The 19,308-nt window shown below is 33.6% G+C and overlaps 1 protein-coding gene and 1 pseudogene across 1 annotated transcript; both read right to left on the minus strand.

The window, feature by feature from the left end:
- Nucleotides 1-580: 580 nt before the first annotated feature.
- LOC114742146 (phosphatidylinositol 3,4,5-trisphosphate 3-phosphatase and protein-tyrosine-phosphatase PTEN1-like) lies at nucleotides 581-2,718 on the minus strand (annotated as a pseudogene).
- Nucleotides 2,719-4,441: 1,723 nt separating this feature from the next.
- On the minus strand, nucleotides 4,442-10,018 carry LOC114742145 (cyclic nucleotide-gated ion channel 2-like). Its single transcript, XM_028930405.1, has 8 exons — nucleotides 9,714-10,018; nucleotides 8,969-9,572; nucleotides 7,319-7,534; nucleotides 6,893-7,209; nucleotides 5,964-6,075; nucleotides 5,588-5,824; nucleotides 5,135-5,221; nucleotides 4,442-5,037 (listed from the first exon to the last, which is right to left on the minus strand). The coding sequence occupies exons 1-8, from the start codon at nucleotides 9,740-9,742 to the stop codon at nucleotides 4,546-4,548; spliced, it is 2,094 nt and encodes a 697-aa protein (XP_028786238.1). The 5' UTR covers nucleotides 9,743-10,018; the 3' UTR covers nucleotides 4,442-4,545.
- Between the last annotated feature and the right edge of the window lie 9,290 nt (nucleotides 10,019-19,308).

The following is a 19,308-nucleotide window of genomic DNA, read 5'->3' on the forward strand; positions in this document are numbered from 1 at the left end:
ATTAAAATGAGGAAGAGATAAATATTCTACCTCTTTTAAAGGAATATCAAGAGAAGAAACCTTGTACCTTGGAATTACATCCATATGCCTACTTATTATAGATTAAACGTTTTTTTATTTTTACCCGGATATGATTAATGAAATGGTTGATTAACGATATGTTCATTCCTTCCAAATTCTAATTAGTCCTTAAGAACCTGTTTGCTTCAATTCCTAGGATTCCTAGGAATAACGTTGCCCATAGTAAACCATTTTTCAATGATTTTAATCCAATTTTTTCATTTTTATGACCATAACCATGGAAACAGCCTCTTCCATGGTAATCATTACTCCTTAAAAATTGGGAATTTAGTTTCATAACCTTATGCATGTCAATCCTTATTAGTCCATTTTAGTCTCTATCAACCCATTATATACCATTCCTATCCTTTCCCACAACCTAATGGGCCATAAGTAAGTTCTGCCTTTTCACTAATTAAGGCTAGGAAAACACGGAATTTTAACGTCATCACATATCACAGCCTGATTAGCTTACCATTCACCAAGTCATTATTGTTTTTTAAAAATTATTAAGTGATACTATCGAAACTTGTGGGTTTCTGAAAACTTTGAAAAGTGAACATTTCAAATTGTTGGGATTATACCTAACATGACTTACTCCTTCGTTATTGGTTGTCCGTCTATCAGCATACAATTGAAGAGCCTCATCTGTGGACATACCGCAGTAAACTAGGTATGAAGATACCATCAAGCCAGTTCTACCCTTCCCTGCCTGCATAATTTAAGTCATCTCCATAAAAAGAAGAGGTGCTAGTGAAACAAAAACAAATAAATAATTGTTGAGAACCAGTTTTGCACAAAATGTGAGCATTTGAATAGTTCCAGTGAAGGAACTATTCTCAAATGTTTCTTTGCCACCACGGTTCACTAGTAAGAATGCAAAATGCATCCTCTAAATCCTGTTTTAGATATGCACAAAATAGTTGAACTGTATACTTATCTTTTTATAATTTGAGCTCAAGTCATCACTAAAGTACACCACCACAATTATCCATAAAGAACATGCTGAAGCATCATTCATGAGAGTAGAATATCAATTTCTTAAGCTGTTCAACCCACTTGTATATCTATACTGGATTCAGACAAATAAAGATAAATATCCAAATCACACTAGGATGACTTGATTACTAACAATCCTAGTTGTACATTTGTCTGGGAATGAATTAAAAAACGTTCAATTGAAGAACCAATATAATAAGCTGTCAAAGATGATGCATTTAAAAAAAAAAAAAAAAATCTCAAGATTCTAATAGTGAGTGTAAAATCTCATACCATGCAATGGATGACAGCAATATTTTTGGGTCACTGGATAACCACGAATGCACACTTTCACAGAAGTTCTTGATCATTTCAAGAGGTGGTACATGGTTGTCATCAAAGGGATATGCTTCCACACGACCATAAAAGTGTGCTGGATCATAATTCTCTTCTATACATAGATTATATATCTGAAATATAAAAGAAATATGCTATTGAAATATGCTCAACAATGTATGGAGGGATAATGTGACAATATTTTATATTACATATGATCAAGCGTTAAAGAGGTGCACCTTATAGTGGTCATGGTGTCTCATATCCAGCACAGATTTGACCTGCCAGAGAGGATTTCTATACATTGCTCGCATACGTTCTGCAGGAAATGACATTGCTAGTAATCGATCTGTGATATATGACATGTCAAGATCATACCCAGCAATAAGCATTCTCCGCCGTTTCTTGGATACCAAATTACGAATATATAAATTTTCTGCGAGGTAATTGATCAAGTGATGATGTAAACTCAGGTTTTCAACTTTGGGTGGCCCCTCCTTTGTATGTTTCAACCCCATTAGGTTGTTAAGTTACAATCCTCAATGATGCGAAGATACCTATGTGGGGGGGGGGGAAAAAAATCGATTGAGACATCCAAAATATTGTACTAAAAATGCATAAATTCTAAGTTAAGGAAGTGACAAAGTGTTACCAACAATCAGAAAAAAATTGTTTAGTTTTTAGTTGAAAACATTGGCGGGGGGGGGGGGTGTTTTCTTTTTATTTTTCTGGTAAGTGGATTGGCCACCAATTTTGAATAACTTCTAGTCACGGCTGTCCTTTAGATTTCTCAACATTTTTGGTTAAAATTGGCTTCGAGTTTGATTCTAACTTCGAGTTTGATTCTATCTCAAATGCAATGCTGGTGTCAATCAGAAACGATATTAACGAACCACTTGATTGCACAAAGTTCTGCAGAAAGCAAAATTTCTTTCTCCAGGGCATTTAGTAAGGTACCTGCCCTGAACATGTGGTAAATGCAGAGCCGGTAACCGTCATCAATGGAGGAGCAAAAGACTAGCAGAATCAATCTAGGGTTCCGAATGAATTTCCATGAGAAGTAAAGAACGGGGAAACCCTAGAAGAGCTAGAGAATAAACTGGAAGTTGGTGGAGGATTTGCTGTGAAGAAGACGATGATGAAGACCTCCATTTTGGTGTTCGGAGGGTGAGAAAAGAGAGGAGAAGGAAGAGAGAAAATTGGGAATGGGATTGGCAGTAATCTTTCCCCAACTTGAGGGGGATTTTTAGCCTCACTTGCGTTCCAGATATCCATATTTAGGATCCGATGCAAACCTACAACATCGGACATGGATCGATGGTTCACACTTCTGTTTGCTAAGACCTTCTCTACAACGCCGCGAAGCTAAACCGTACTGCCTCCCGTTGCGAGCTTTTGAGATCTAACTATTTTAAGATTCCACATTTTGTGCCCATCATTTTAAGATTCGATACTAAATATTCCTATTATGATTAGTTGATTACAGATTCTTCACCAGGATCTTAAAATTCTGGATGCCGTCTAATTCCTGACTGACAAAGTAAGATGAGTTTACTGGTTTCCGTACTTAATGTTTAATAGTTAATTAATTTGAATAAATTAAAAAATTTAACTAAATTAGTTATTTGTAATAAATATATATTGTTTTATCAAAAATATTTTTACTAATCAAGTGTTTTAATTAAAACTATCTTAGTGAAGTCCTTAATATGTGTAACTATTACAAGGACTAGGAAAAAATAGATAAATATAAAAGATAAAATGAATTGGGATCTTATATTTAGAATCAAATTAAAAGTTAGACTAATTCTGAAATAGTATTATAATTAACATTCATTATTTCATTGTTACTTTTTAATTTCTAGTTGAATTTCAACTTTATTCTTAAAACTTCATTTTTATTATCTTATACTCCTCCAGTTTTTTTTTATAAGACATAATTAGTGAGTTGATTTTAGTCCTAAATATAAAACATATTTTTTTATTTATCAGTTTTTCCTAAATTACTCCTATTGATACTCTCTCAAATATAATCAAGTAAAAGACGGAGAAATAATATTAAAAAAAATAATTATGGTGGTTTAGGAAAAACATATCATATTTCTGATTATTAACTAACTTACCTAGTTTTTTTAATCTAATCAAATTAGTTAAATAAGTCTTATATTAAGGACCGCAGGAGTATCTTAAATGGAATTAGTTTATTTTTATCAAATAAACATGATGTTGATGATAAAGGCATCAAAAAAATATTAATATCACATTCAAATATGATTTTGAACCTGATTTTCAGAACATAGAATTGTAAGATTTTTCTTTTCTTTTCGTGCTGTTTTTTGGGCCAATGCATAGAATTGTATCAAATAGACTTTGAAACATATAATAGCAAGAATTTTTTTTTTTTTTGGTAGGTCTTCAACTCTCCATATGGTAGCCTATATATATATATATATATATTAATTAACAGAATACAAAATACTTAAACAATATTTTTTTGGAATTTTTCTTGTTAGGGATGAGTATCCTTTATTGAAGGTAATTTTATTCATGATATTCTCAAATATTAAGTGTGAAGACATCTCCCAATGAGCATTTTACCACGTTGTAAGTGATTTTTTTGGGGGAATATTATAGTCAAAGCATTTTCCCCCCTGATCTCAAAGGTATAAATTGAAACATGGTAAAAAAAAACAAAAATGAAGGACCCAAATAAGACATGGTGCCAGGTCCCCCAAAAAAAAAAAAAAAAACATCATAGCGGAACTAAACCTATGCTTTATTACCTCTTGGCCTGAAAATTAAAATATATTTTTCATCTTGAATACTAATATTCAAAATCCTTGGAAATTTATTTTCAATATATAGATATCACAATGTACTGAATCTCGCATTAAGCATGTTAATTCTTCGCTCCAAAATTCTTCAGGCATGCTGATTTCTCTTATAAATCATTTTATCTTTGGCAGGTTATGTAAAACGACAGGTTGTTCATTTGTGTTTGTTTTCTCCTTTCTATGACCAGACATCTACTGCAAGTTCAGAATTACGATTGGATTGAGGGAAAATAAATGTTAAAACTAAATTCATTGATTTCAAATCCAAACAGATAAAAATTTATTAAGGAATCGAATGAAAAAGGATTGGAGGAAAGAAACATAACATTAAAGCCAATTATTCAAGGTGGTCATGTGGCCTTATTGACATAAACATTGCAGCATACTGCAGAAGCCTGCGTTCACTGGCACCATTTTCACTTGCAGTTACAGAAATCACTGAACCTTTAGTCCTTTTCCTGTAATTTTGCCAAGCAAGTTGGATATTAACAGCAGCCCAGGTTCGCCAATTGGATGAGTAATACCTGGCCGTTCTCTTGAGTCTTTCATTAGCAAATTTGTAGCGGAAGTGATCAGTAATGTACTTAAGGTGTTCAGCACTCAGGCCAAAGGCTTCTGTTGATTCAACACATACAAATGCTGCTGAGGACGCCGGAAGCCGGTCCATAAACGGCCGGCGAAGGCACCATGACAGCAGCTCATCACCCAGAAACCCTCCTCCTTCAAGGTTACTCGTGGCTATCACGCCTTTGCTTAGGCTTTGGATGCGTTTTATTCGTCCACGAACAATGAACACCATCCTTGTAACCGGGTCTCCTTCTCTGATTATCTGTTTCAGATGACAGTGGCATTTACTGGCTAAACAAAACCATAGAGATATCTTACTTAACAGAAAATGGGATTTCAATTGTATACTCGATTTTTACCTTTTCATCTTTAGAGAAGATTAAGGGTTTAACCCTGTCACAGATGTTATCAAGAATAAGATCATCCAAGTTGTGAAACAGAGGTACCTGTCAAGGAGAAGAATTCCAAGAGACTGATCATCAATTTAATGGGGTCAATTGTTATGCCACTAGTAACTCTTCCATTTGCTTCTTCGAAATTGTTAAGGCTATGTTTAGTTTTCCGTTGGCAATACCTAAACCCACGTTAGAGCTAAAAAATGCATGACCGTATTTGAGCTTTCTGGAAAATCAGTCTACTCTACTGCACCTCATATTGGCTGAGTTCATTTCTTTCCCCCGTAATAACACAGTAGGTACTAGCAGCAGTACTTCCGTTCTTTTTTTCTTTTTTTTATGGTCAACATTAAGTAATGTAGCGATGCACCGTGGTTGAATTGGATCTTGAATTGCTTGCTTATCAGCTTATGTTACCTGTTTGATGAGGTCTAAGCATAGAAACCGCTTGATGTCCCTCCTCAGGCCTTCTGGCAAGCCCTTTATCAATTCCATTTCGTCCTCTCCTCCCATGGCGGCCCATCTGTGACGCTCGAAATGGCGAACTCTTTGTCGTAAGTGCGACGGCAGCTGCCTCCTTCTCATCCACCACTCCATGTCACGACGTCTCAGCTGCATCTTTCTCTTCTTTGCCATTACTGCAAGTAGGAATACCTTCATAACAGCAAAGATCAATTCTCATTGTGCAAACATGTTTGATGTTTCAATATGCCTCAGTTCTTCAAAGTGATGGAAATTTTAGCATATATTTTTGAAATACAACCATGCCCTGTTCAATAATCTGAAGATATACCTGGATGTTCCCAATCAACAAAGTGAAAAGCAGTAATCCACTAAGTACGATGCATATGCTGAAAATTACTTCTAGCCAGTGACTTGTGGGTTCAAGAACGTTGCCAAAGGTGCTGCAAGAATAAGGAGGAATTGAGCGGATACATTTAACCCTTTAAGAAATGTGCTTAAAGAATATTTCACCCAGAATAATTTCTAGGATATCTCTGTGCCAATGAATGTGCTTGATTTTACCTGTCATTTGTTTTCTTAATTGATTGAAATATAATTTTTTTCAAAAAAGATTGCATTTTTAATTTATATCGAGCAAGCCAATTCCTATAAAAATTCGAAACATCAATGTCAATATAAATATAAAACCTATATAACAAACCGGACAATTTATTTAGCATAAAGTCGATGTGGCTAATGCAGGGCCGAATCTCTGGTTTTAACCAATGGAATTCCTGAAATTATAAATCTTCAACAAGCAAAGCGTAGCAGTTGACTTGAAAAGCAAAATGTTTCAACATATTCACAGCAACAGCATCTGAAGAGAAAGTTACGACTACAAGAAAGTGAGAGCAGTACAAGTAACGTCTTTTCAAAGTGTGTCGTCCACCTAACCACCAGCACTTAGACGTTTCCAATACAACGAGAAGATATTATCAACAATTTTACTTGTGCTTATCCACTGTGTGCATAACGTAGAGTGGACCATAATTTAAGTTGAAGTTTTCGATCACTAACTAACAGGGAAAAAAAAAACACCAGTGATTTCTCACTGCTAGAAAAATCGACACTATTTGTGACGAAAAAAATCTCTCACTAATTATCCAGATGACAGATAATAAAAATCACCATGTTCTCTTGAAAATTTGCAAATTTGGTGGTGGATTTTCATGGGTCGCAAAATTGGAGAGTTAATTATTAGTCTGTCTTACAGTTTACCTGAGAGCCATCAAACCCCAAAATATGGGGTATAGAATCTTGACAGCCAAGGAATTGCTGGATATGACTGGAATAGCCCACTGGTAGATTCCATATTTGAAAGGTCCTTCAAAATCTAAGCACAAAGTCTTTCTCACCACTACCGTGGAGTTTCCATGACATAGATTTTCTAGCGTGCTTTTTCGCAACAGATGCTGATAGCATACCTCCTCCGAGCATGAAAGAGGCAGACTACAACCAGGACTACTTTCACACTGCCTCTGGAGGCATGAAGCAACACGTTGAATTGCCAGGACATACCAGCACCCTCCAGTAACCTAGAAATTATTAACACATGGGTGAAAAGGATGGAAAAGTAGAAAACCACATTAAATGAGCTATATAGACATATCATAGTAGGTGAAATCAAGCTTGAAACTCGCTTACATGAGAAGCAATTAAGTAAGCTATGAGATTGAGGCCAAATCCCCACCAAATGGTGCCAAAGATGTAGCCAGTAACTTTTTTCATTCTTCTCATCAAGATGATGCTGTGGTAGACCTTGGGGAGAAACTGGAACAAGAAGATTAACAGTAGTATTGTCACTATGAGTTTAATTCGCTCTTCTCTTATTAATTTGGGCAGTACTAACCAAAACACAGCCTGCAAACGGAAAGAAAACGTAGAGTCAGCACGGAACTGATTTTAGGCATAGCTAATGCATATATGCATTGTAACTATGCAAGGCAAATTCTTCAGCAGTTATGCGTGAAAATGAAGGAAAACTCTGTCATTTATCAGCTATCTACTTATTCATTATCGTTTCGCTAAGTATTGTAGTTATTAAACAGTAATCACCTATACCAGGAGAAGCCAAAAGTGCTCTCTTTCCTACTCAGATATAGAGCAAACATCGTCTTTGACTGAAATAATAAATTAATTACGATGTAATGATTCTTTTTGCAGTTTGTTTATAAATTTTCAATATTTTGTATTACTAACACACGACACTAGCTAGAACAAGGCAAGAGGTTGCCTCAGAGTGAAAGAAAAATTCGGAGAACTGAAGGAATATAACATCGGACGGAATATCATTTACATTAAATGGTTTTGATTTACATTACATTTTCTTTGTTGCCCCCTGACATGCATGAGCGAGCCAATGAAATTTAATTGAAGTTAACAGTTCTTTTTTTTTTTAATAACAGGAGGAAAGAAATGAAGTTAATAGATTTTACAGTATTCTCTTGCTAAAAACACTCTATTAAAAACACTCTATCATTATATATGCATATATCTCTCACACACACACCTTTGTTTACTGCATTTTTTAATGTCGAAATACATGTGCATACTGATTTTATGTAGTTACAAAAAATTATATGATTTATCTTCATTCATCATATGTATTATTTCAAACAGCAACAAATTTTCTTTTAAAAAAGTGGATCAATTTCACACGCCTATTCTAACCCTTTTACTTTAAGGTAGTAACACGCATCCATCATACTCATGCATGCACCTACGTTTATATTACTTGGCATTAGAAACCACAATCTATTTCTATTGGATGAAGATGTTCTTAGCAACCAAAAAAAAATGTTTGACTAAGAATGTTTTGAACATTCCTCGAGGTCATATAATATGTAAATATGCGATATAAAATCTAGTGAAATTGCGCTATTTTTAAGATAAACTAATACAATAGCCATTTTTTATTAAAAAAATACATTGATTATTATATAAAATTATTAATATCCAAAAGTTGTGTAGTTGTCAGTTAAAATATGAGGGTGAAGATTCCGAGAAAAATTATGAAGCGCGTATGGTATCATATAATAGTTGTGTTTATATGTACTATTTTCATTTCAAATGATATTTCGAAAGAATAGTTAAGTTTGAAGCAATGTATATAGTGAGGTCCTGCAAATCCTAATAAATTGACAGGTCAATTTTGAATTTTCAAAGGAGGTATAAAATTCTTCTTTGTTTTATTTTTTTCTCAAAAAAGCATCCAGACTTTTGTTTTTCTCTTTACCATGAAAAGACATAGAACAACGATGAGAAAAACCGTAACGAGTTATATCACATTATCACCTGCGGAATGGGGAAGATAACGAAGGCATCGAACCAGAACCGCCTGAACGAACCCAGATAATGCTTGGCTATGGCACGTGCATCCCACACGAGCTTCCCGCACCCAAGCACCAGCGATTCCTTCGACACGCAAGCCATCCGCAACTGCAGCCATACGTGGAACACGTGCATCGCGTCCACGCACGTGCGAAGCACCGTCACAATCACCGCCAACTTCTCATCCATGTACAGGCACGGCCTCCCTTCTCTGCCGATAGACAGTGCGTAGAAGAACAATGGGTCGATGGCCAGCGCCATCCCACGCGATAACAGCAACGCTCTGTTCCACGACTGCACGCGCTTGCTCCGCGGGTCGATAACTCGCCCGAACGGACCCGATTTGGGCGTGGTGGTCGGGTTGCTGCGGGCTGTTCGGTTCTGGATAGGGATCAGGGAAGAACCGGCGGAGGCCTCCCATTGGAGCTGGTTATAGCCGTCACAGCTGGTGGAGTGGAAGACAGGAACGCCAACCTGAGTGCAAGCGTAGCACTCGATGAAGTTGTTGTCTACGGCGTCGCCGCCGCTGGTTTGAGAATTATTTCCCAGGAGCTGTCGACCAATCCGCCTGGAATCGACGAAGAAGAAGAAGAAGAAGAAAATCAGATAACAGTTGGGAGAAACGTTAGGAAGTAATGTGTATATATGTATATATTCATGAATGAAGAATTTGTAAGCAGTAAAGTGAGGGAAGAAAGAGAATGTATACCGGAGGAGAGACTGGAAGAAGGCAGACATTGTGGAAAGAGAGTAACCATGGGAGAGAGGATGAAAAGAAGAAATGATGGCAGCGAAATGAGAAGGTAGACAGAAGGAATTGAGGGAAGGAATATGGTTGAGGGTTTGAGGAGAGGGAAGGATCACATGAGTGAAGAGAAGAGGAGGAAGGGGGATGGGGTTGAAATTGAATTGGTGCGCACAGGCGCAAAGTAACTAACTCACGGGATTCAGTTACACTTAACAGAGAGAGAGAGAGAGAGATTCAGTTACACTTAACACAGAGAGAGAGAGGGAGGGGGGAGAAATAGGACTAGCAAGGCTCTACTCCCAGCTTGGGCCAGCTGCGACAGATAAATGCTCCATATATATATATTTGTAGATTCTTATTTTTTAAAATATTAGTATTTAATAGTATTTTTAAAATAAAAAAGAGCACATGGCGAAAGTTTTTTTCCGTAACTTAATTAATTTTGTTAATATTTATAAATGAGTCATTTAAGTTGTGCAATTGGGATATATATATATATATATGCAGAAATGGAATATAATCCTCTGATTTTTAATATATGACCCAATTGTTGAGTTGATTTTGATCTTAAATATAAGACTTATTTTTCATATTTATCAGTTTTTTTTAAATTATCCATATTAATACTCTCTCAACTATAATCAAATAAAAAAGAAATAGAAGATATTGAAGAAGATGATTATGGTGTTTTAGAAAAAACATATCATATTTCTTATAATTGACTAACTTATCTAATTTTTTTAATTTAATTAAATTAGTTAAATAGATTTTATATTAAAAATTAGAAGAGTATATTTTTGGAACTGGCAGGCAGCTAGCAGCGCATCTTCTCGAACAGCAGAGACAGCTCACGGGGGGCTGGGTGTATGTGCGGGCGTCGCAGGACGCACTTCTCGCGCTAGCAGGCCACGTCCCGATTGGAGGGACCACGAAAGTTTGTTTGCCCCCTGCTTACCTTCCCTTTTCTTTTTCTTTCTTTTTTTGTGGTTCCCCTTCATATATTTGGTATGGCCAGTAGTATTAAATCAAAATCTGAGTTAGCAGAGAAACAAGTAACCGTACGTATGGGAATTATTTTTACTGCAATAGAGCTTCCAGTATTTACGTACGCAAAAATGTACGTAATGCTGATAGAGAGAAGAGGATTGGTATAGATAGGAGGAAAAGTAATGGTAGTTGAAAGCGGAAAGGACAGGAGAATGAGATGAGGTTGGAAGTATCGAAAATCCAAGATGGATGGGAAAGGAAGGAGCAGGAGTGGGAGGGAGGAAGGTTCGTGGGTGTTTTTATGTGTCGAGGCCGTACGTACTGTCGAATCCATTCCCCTCACTTTCACACTACGTATGTCTCTGTACTTTCCTGTTTCCTCGCTCTGCCTCCCTTCTCTCACTTCACCGCCCTTCTTCTCTTCTTTTTGCCTCATTAAAAATGACTATGTATACATACACACACTAATGGTATATAAGTAATACTCCTCTTATTCTTAATATATGACTTAATTATTGAGTTGATTTTAATTCTAAATATAAAATCTACTTCTCATATTTATTAATTTTTTCTAAATTACTCTCATAGATACTTTTTTAATTATAATTAACTAGAAGAAGAAGATGAGGTATTAAGAAAGATGGTTATAGTATTTTAGAAAAAATCTGTCATATTTCTTATAATTAATTAACTTACCTAACTTACTTAATCTAAAATTAGTTAAATGAGTCTTATATTAAATATCGAAGAAGTATATAATAACATGTCTTGTTACATATTTTCTCCCATTCTGAAAATAAGAGTTTGAGGAGTCATTCACATCAATTCTAAAAAAATTGATTCTATTAATTATTTATATAATTATTTATAAAATAAAATTTTATTAAATAAATGACAATGACCAGTTTTAAGGAAATAACAAATGGGAAAGACAGTGAAGATTTAAGTTTTTCATTTAAACCAAAACGAACTTCTCAGCCCCTAGTGCTGAAGGGATGGGATTATATATATATATATATATATATATTATATGGTTTGATTTTCTTAATAGAAATCATTTTTTATGCAAAACATGTTTTATCGAGAAAATAAATTTGTTTAAATGTTGTTTTTAGAATAAGCTGCTTCAAAATGCATGTAATATTATTTTAAAAAATGTCTGTCCGCCCCCTTGAAAATTTAATAACGCACATGTTTTATGGATATAAATTCTTGTTTGGTAAAAAAAAAATTCTTCTTGCGTTACTCACCAAAGTGAATTTTATATAATAAATAAAAATATATATTAAGTTTTTAAAATAAATTCAACGGTGATTTTCACCACTCTTTTATTTTCCCTTACTATTAATATTAGCATTATACACTTATAATATTATATTCATCACATCTCTATAAGACCCTGAGATAAATGCGAGCACAATACATACTTAGACAACACTCAAAAGCAGAGATTTTCAGAGGCACCAAAGCTAAGAGAACAAGGTGCGCACATATGAAGTTAACGTAACATCACAGAGCCTTTCAGAATCTGAAAGGTGGAAAAGGTATCTGGGAAATAAAAGGAAATAAAAGGAAACAAAAGGAATCTGCAGCATTTTACGAAAGTACTCAAAAGGCGTAAAGTTAGAATGTTGTCTTGTTTTTACTTCGGCTTTAAATTTTGCCAAAAAGCGAAACGTGTTTCTCGATTCCACGATGGGACGATAAAAGAAATAGCAATACAGATATATATATATATATATATATTACTTCGGTTCTTAATATAAGTCATATTTAATTAATTTAATTAGATTAAAAAAGTTAGGTAAGTTAGTTAATAATAAGAAATATGATATCCTTTTTTTAAAACATCATAACCATCTTTATTAATATTCTTCCTCCCGCACTTACTTGGTTATTGCTGAGAAAGTATCCATAAGAGTAATTCAGAAAAAATTAATAAATCTGATAAATAAATTTTATATTTAAAACTAAAATTATCTTAATAATTAGATTTTATATTAAAGACGAAAGGAATATATATAAATATATATTTAATTATTGGTGGTCACAGGTCTGATGACACCTTTCTTGATTAATGAATTAAAATTCTTGACAGTGTAAAAAAAAACCGGACCGGACCGGCCGGTTCAACCGGTAAACCGGTGAACCGGTCAGTGGTCCGGTCCGGTTCATAAGCTAAACCGGGGACCGGTTCAAACCGGATTGAACCGGTCAAACCGGTGTGAACCGGTCAAAACCGGTAAAAACCGGTATGAACCGGTAATGAACCGGTTTAAATAAATATATTGATATTTATCCTATTTTTTCTCATTTAACTCCTAATATCTCAATTATTATAGATTTAAATGAATTTTAATGATGAGTTTGGCATCAATAAATATTAATTTTAGTTATTGAAAAATTATAAAGATCAAAATTCTCAATATTGTTGTACTTTATTATTATTACAATCAAATTCTTATTGTATTTCTTTATATTTTGTTATTAGTAATTATTAGTATTGTTATATTTTGTCATTTTTAATTATATTATATTATTTTAATATGACCGGTTTGATCCCGAGTTGACCCCGGTCTGACCCATTAACCCTTGAACCACTACCTCAACCGGTTTAGTGTCCGGTCCGGTTTTTTGTTCCTTGATTCTTGACCTTTATGTTACTGTGTCTGCGACTACAAACCAAAAAGTTGCTCAGATTCGATATTTTTATCGCTTTTTTTTTTTTTGCCAAACAAGATATTTTTATCATTTTGTAATTGCGTTTTAGCATGCATAAATATACAAAGAATATATTCATGTCACGCGTTGAAGTAAACTTAATTGATTTTATATAATCCATCCTGTAATGAATGAATCGTTTCAACAAGTCGTGGTCAGCTTAATTTAATTAAATTTAAGGGAGAGTTAGGATGGTTCTACTGCAGAAAAGAGTTTTTACTACACCAAACTACATCGGTTGGTAATATAAGGGACATAAAAAAAATAAATCCCTTATTGAAAAATTAATTAATGATCAAATTAATAGTCTTCTAAAATAATGGATTGCATAAGAAAATATAAATTACACATAAAAGGCATTAAGTTGCATAAAGAAAAGATGATTTGTACAAAATATTAGTTTATACATAGAGGATATATATTATACACGAAGGAAGTTAAATTACACATTAAAAAAAAAAATTAAGTTAGATAGGCTGCCTAGCTTTATCGATCCTACTTCATATCTCTATGATTCTTCTCAAGAACTATTGGGCGAACTGAAAAACCCATTTCTTCATTATTATTCTCCTTCCCTTTTCTTCGTGATCACATGCAAATAAATGGTTCTCGTTGTAATTCTATTCTTTCTTTTATTTTTTTTTGCTAGCAATTAAGTAAGCAAGGAATTAAATCAATAATGGCAGGTATTTTTTGTATAGACGTAGAAATTCCAGTTTGCAATAGTCTTTATTATACCAAATTATTCCCCATCCAGAAATTAGAGCCATATTGAACTGAAGCCATTCAAGTTAAACTTGATAGGATAGCCAAAAGAGAGGTAAAAATCTAATGGGTTCTTATTGTAACTGCATTGAATTCCAATTCATTAATTAAAATAATAAAACATGGTTGATACAATTAAAATGATTGCTGACCTTATGGCCTAATGACATGGAAGCTGTCTTATAAGTGGAGGAGAATAACCTTACATTGTTAGTGACTACTCCGTTAGTTAAAAAAGAAGATATTAAGACGTGATTAACGTTTATGCGCTTTTGGGGCAGGATGTGATTAATCCTTAGGGTGGGTACCCGTTACAATTTGGAAGTTAGTGTTAGAGTCAAAAGTTGGGGAGGAGATAGAGAAAGGAGCAGGGAGACCTACGTGCGTTGCCTTTTAAATTGATTGAAAAACAGCGAAACAGCATTGGAACTCAAAATATTTTGGAGTTTCCTTCTTAGTTACACAAAATTATACTACATTCGGCTCTAATTATATAACCTAGTTTGTAAACTACAAACAAGATCTTATTATTATTTTGACTAAAATTTAGTAGTCTAATTTATTTCTTTGTTTTGAAAAAAGTTTAATATTTTATTCATAATTTTATAAAATATGAAATATGAAATGTTAAAATTTCAATCTTATCATTAAAATGAGAAGTGGATGAAAATGGAGGGAAAGGAAATCGGAGAGGGCCCTCTCCCAAACATTGGAGTTTCCTTCCTAGTTACACAAATTTATACTACATCCGGTCCTAATTATAAGAGCCAGTTGACTAATTTGAGGAGATTAAGAAAGTAAATTGAGTTAGTTATTTGTCCTAAATAGGTGTTGTCTTTCCTAAAATATCCTTGTTAATCAAGTGTATTGACTAGAACTATTATTGTTAGAAGGGCTACTTTAAAAAATATATATATAAATATGAGAGACAAAATGGATTGGAATTTTATATTTAGGACCAAAATAAAAGTCAAACAGGGTCCTATATTAAGAACTGGAGGTAGTATATCATTATTATTATTCCGTGCATATCCCCATCATGTCTGATTGATCACTCACTCCATTATCATAGCTTCTCTCTTTTTCATTCATTCATTCATATTCACGTTGGCCCTCTGCATCTTCAAATATGAATTGGAATTTTTTTGGCAGCGCTCGTAGTAATGATGACCATGACCATGATTGCAACCTTTTCTCTTTTTAACCTTTCATATTTATTCTTTGTGCCACTTTGTTCTTTATTCATCTCCAAAAACTTGACACATCATTGATTGGAAGGTGATTCGTTGATGGAATTACGTTCTTATCATTGTCCACTCAAGAGTATTATTGTTGGAATGTTGAATTACTAATCCAAGGTGGTTTCTCTCAATGTAAGAGTTAGCTGCAGGGCTGATTTAATCTTAAATATAATACCTCAATCTATTTTGTCCTTCTAGATTTATAACTTACTCTATAAAGTATTTCTATTGATTGATTACGCATGCGTTTCCATTCAAGAGTAATCATGAATAAAACATATTATTTTAGAAAAATCAATTCATATCTGTAACAAATAACTAATTTAATTAATTTTTTTAAAGGGAAATGGCAAATAAAGACCCTTGAAAATATAAAATGGCAATTTGGGTACTCCAATTCATAAAATTGCTATCAGAGACCGGGTCCTAGATTGCAATTATGAAATGAAGCCCAAATGACTAAAATGCCCTTCCTTTTCTCTTTCTTCCAGCACCCCATTTCTTTCTCTTTCCTTCTTCTCTTCCTCTCTCTCTTCATCCTACTCTCCCTCTCCCTCTCTCTTATGATATTAGAAACGTAAATTTCTGACTTCCTTTCTCTCTCTCTCTCCTCTCTTTCTTCTCTTTCCTTCTTCAACTCTCCTTCGACTTCATTCTTCTTCTCCAGAACCGTGACGTTCTTCCATGTTTTTCCCAACCCATTGATTTGTAATGGGAAAAATGAAAACATGTTAACCGTGTAGCTTCCATATTTAATTTTCTGCAAAATATGTAATGCTAATAGCTTAAGATAGTACTCTTCATATAAAAGCTCTCATTCTCCATAATCTCTCTTTATTCTACAATCTCATCTCCTACTGATATACTCGAATTAACAACTATTACCTCCTTTCATTGTAAAAAACTGGTTGTTGTCAAAGAATTCTGAAAATTATCATTTACGAAGAGAAATATAAACTTGTATAAAAACCTTATCAGAAGTGATAAGTTCACTATGACAAATGATAAGCTAAGTATGGTAAATGACAAGTTCTCATAAGGTTTTCATACAATTTCAAATTTCTCTGTTAAAATGACTGAATTTTCATATTGATTTATGAAATAACAAGTTTACTATGGCAGATGACAAGTTGAGTTTGACAAATGACAAGTTCCCATAAGGTTTTCATACAATTTCAAATTTCTCTATTAAAATGACTGAATTTCTATATTGATTTACGAAGTGAAAAGTTTACTATGACAAATAACAAGTTGAATATGACAAATGACAAGTTCCCATAAGAATTTCATACAATTTTAAATTTCTCTGTTGAAATGATTGAATTTCCACATTGATTTACAAAGTGACAAGTTTACTATGACAAATGACAAGTTGAATTTGGCAAATGACAAGTTTCCATAAGGTTTTTATGCAATTTCAAATTTTCTATCAAAATGACAGAATTTCACGTTATTTACGAAGTGACAAATTTACTATGGCAAATCACAAATTGAGTTTGGCAAATACAAGTTCCCATAAGGTTTTCATACAATTTCAAATTTCTCCATTAAAATGACTGAATTTCTACATTGATTTACGAAGTGACAAGTTTACTATGGCAAATAACAAGTTGAGTTTGGCAAATGACAAGTCCCCATAAGGTTTTCATACAATTTCAAAAAAATGAATGAATTTTCACATTGATTTATGAAGTGACAAGTTTACTATGGCAAATAACAAGTTGAGTATGGCAATGACAAGTTCCCATGAGATTTTCATACAATTTCAAATTTCTTCGTTAAAATGACTGAATTTTCATATTGACTTACGAAGTGACAAGTTTACTATGGCAAATGATAAGTTGAGTTTGGCAAATGACAAGTTCCCATAAGGTTTTCACACAATTTCAAATTTCTCTGTCAAAATGACTAAATTTTCACATTGATTTACGAAGTAACAAGTTTACTATGACAAATGACAAATTGAGTATAGCAAATAACAAGTTTCCATAAGGTTTCATACAATTTCAAATTTCTCTGTTGAAATTAAAATTTGCAGATTTCTGACAGTAACTACTTCTGATAAGCAGTAAATGACAAGTTTAGTAAGATTAATGACAAGTTCAGTGAGTTGAACCCCTTGTACAAGGAAACTAATTACGAGCTGCACCTCATGCAATCTTGAGTCTTACATTCCATCATAAAGTTGACTTCCCTTCCTCATTCACATGCAATGAATCATCCAAGCTTTCATTCTTTAAGGAGGAGTAGATTATGAACTTGTCACCATCAAATTGAAATGTATTTCCTAATCTAACCATAGTCCTCAAAGAATTTCTTGACACCTTGTTCCATTTGGAAGAATTGTCCTGTACGCAAGACAAAATCCAATATGATCTTGGTATGTTTTCTGGGTATGTACACACAAAAAAGTTCAAACTATATATAAAAAGACACATACACATTAAAATAGCCTTTGACTTTCTCCATGAAACTGATAAATTGACTAATGAAAGTTAATCATGAATTTTCATTTCTTGATTTCCTCCATAACTACCTGACTCACAAAGACAATACCAAAAACAAAGTAAAGAAAGAAGGAGGAATTCAAAATGAGTGTAAGCAAGGATAAGGCGTAAGTATCTTCAAGTTTTTGGTATAGTTTTCATAAGTTATGGTAAGATAATTATTAGATATGCATAAAGCCATGTTTTAGACAGTAGAAAAACATAATGAATTGATAGTGTTCTGATATATCCAAGGTGATAAAAGATGAATCAAATAATGTTGCATATTTGATACTTAGTTCAAGCAGGGGCAAAATATCACACTCTGTAAGCATTACACATAATCTTAAACAAGCATAAGACAATGCTCCAACATGCTTTGCTACACTGTTCCTTCTCTCTCCGAGACAAGGAATAATAATTTCAAAGTAGATTTTCTATTCAAAATCCAACAAACCATCGCAATATTATTTTGTTACAAGAGAAATAATAATACAAGCTGACACTTTACCAAATATTCTAAGGTACAGATCCTTCTTCGCTGCACCAGGTTTGTGGCTACGGAAGGTGGAAATGGAGATAGGGTTTTGAGCTATGGTGGAAGAATCAGAACATAGCAGCGCCTCTCTCCCTCTAAATTCTGAAGTGAGAGACGTGGCTGAGGTGAGGACTAGAGTGCTTTTGATCTTGATTCAGCAACAGTAAAGAGAAGGACGAAGAGAGAGAGAGAGCAAGAGAAGAAAGAAAAAGAGGGAGGGGATGAGACGGAAGGAAGAGAAAGGGAATGACATTTTTGACTTTTCTCCTACATTTCATAATTGCAATTTAGGACCCGGTCTCTGATAGCTATTTTGTGAATTAAAGTACCCAAATTGCCATTTTATATTTTCGAAGGTCTTTATTTGCCATTTTCCCTTTTTTTAATCTTTTCAAATTACTTAAATAAGATCATATGGAGCACGAGTATAAGTATTACTTATTTAGATGTTCTGCTGCTATCTAACTTCTCATAAAATTATCTCTCGTTTTGTTAATACTACTATATCGATATATAGTCTTTAATTTTATCTTATTCCGTTGATGAATGCGATTTGATTATTGATATTATTATTGTTAATTTTATCGTTGAAAATAATATATTTAGGGGAAAAAAAATAACTATCGAGAAAATGATGAGGCCAGTTGTTAGCAGAGCTGTTCTTATTTTTCATTATTCGAATATTACTTTTTTTGGGGGGTGGTAAGCACACTTTTATTGTCCTAATTTTAGACAAGATTTTAGTTTGATATCTTAATTTTATAAAGTGTATTTTTACTTTTAAAATCTTAACATCCTTATAAGGTATATTATTAAAT

The sequence above is a fragment of the Neltuma alba genome, unplaced genomic scaffold (genome assembly GCF_004799145.2).
Source record: "Neltuma alba isolate B1F8T4 unplaced genomic scaffold, ASM479914v2 tig00003663_pilon, whole genome shotgun sequence".
Taxonomy (NCBI): domain Eukaryota; kingdom Viridiplantae; phylum Streptophyta; class Magnoliopsida; order Fabales; family Fabaceae; genus Neltuma; species Neltuma alba.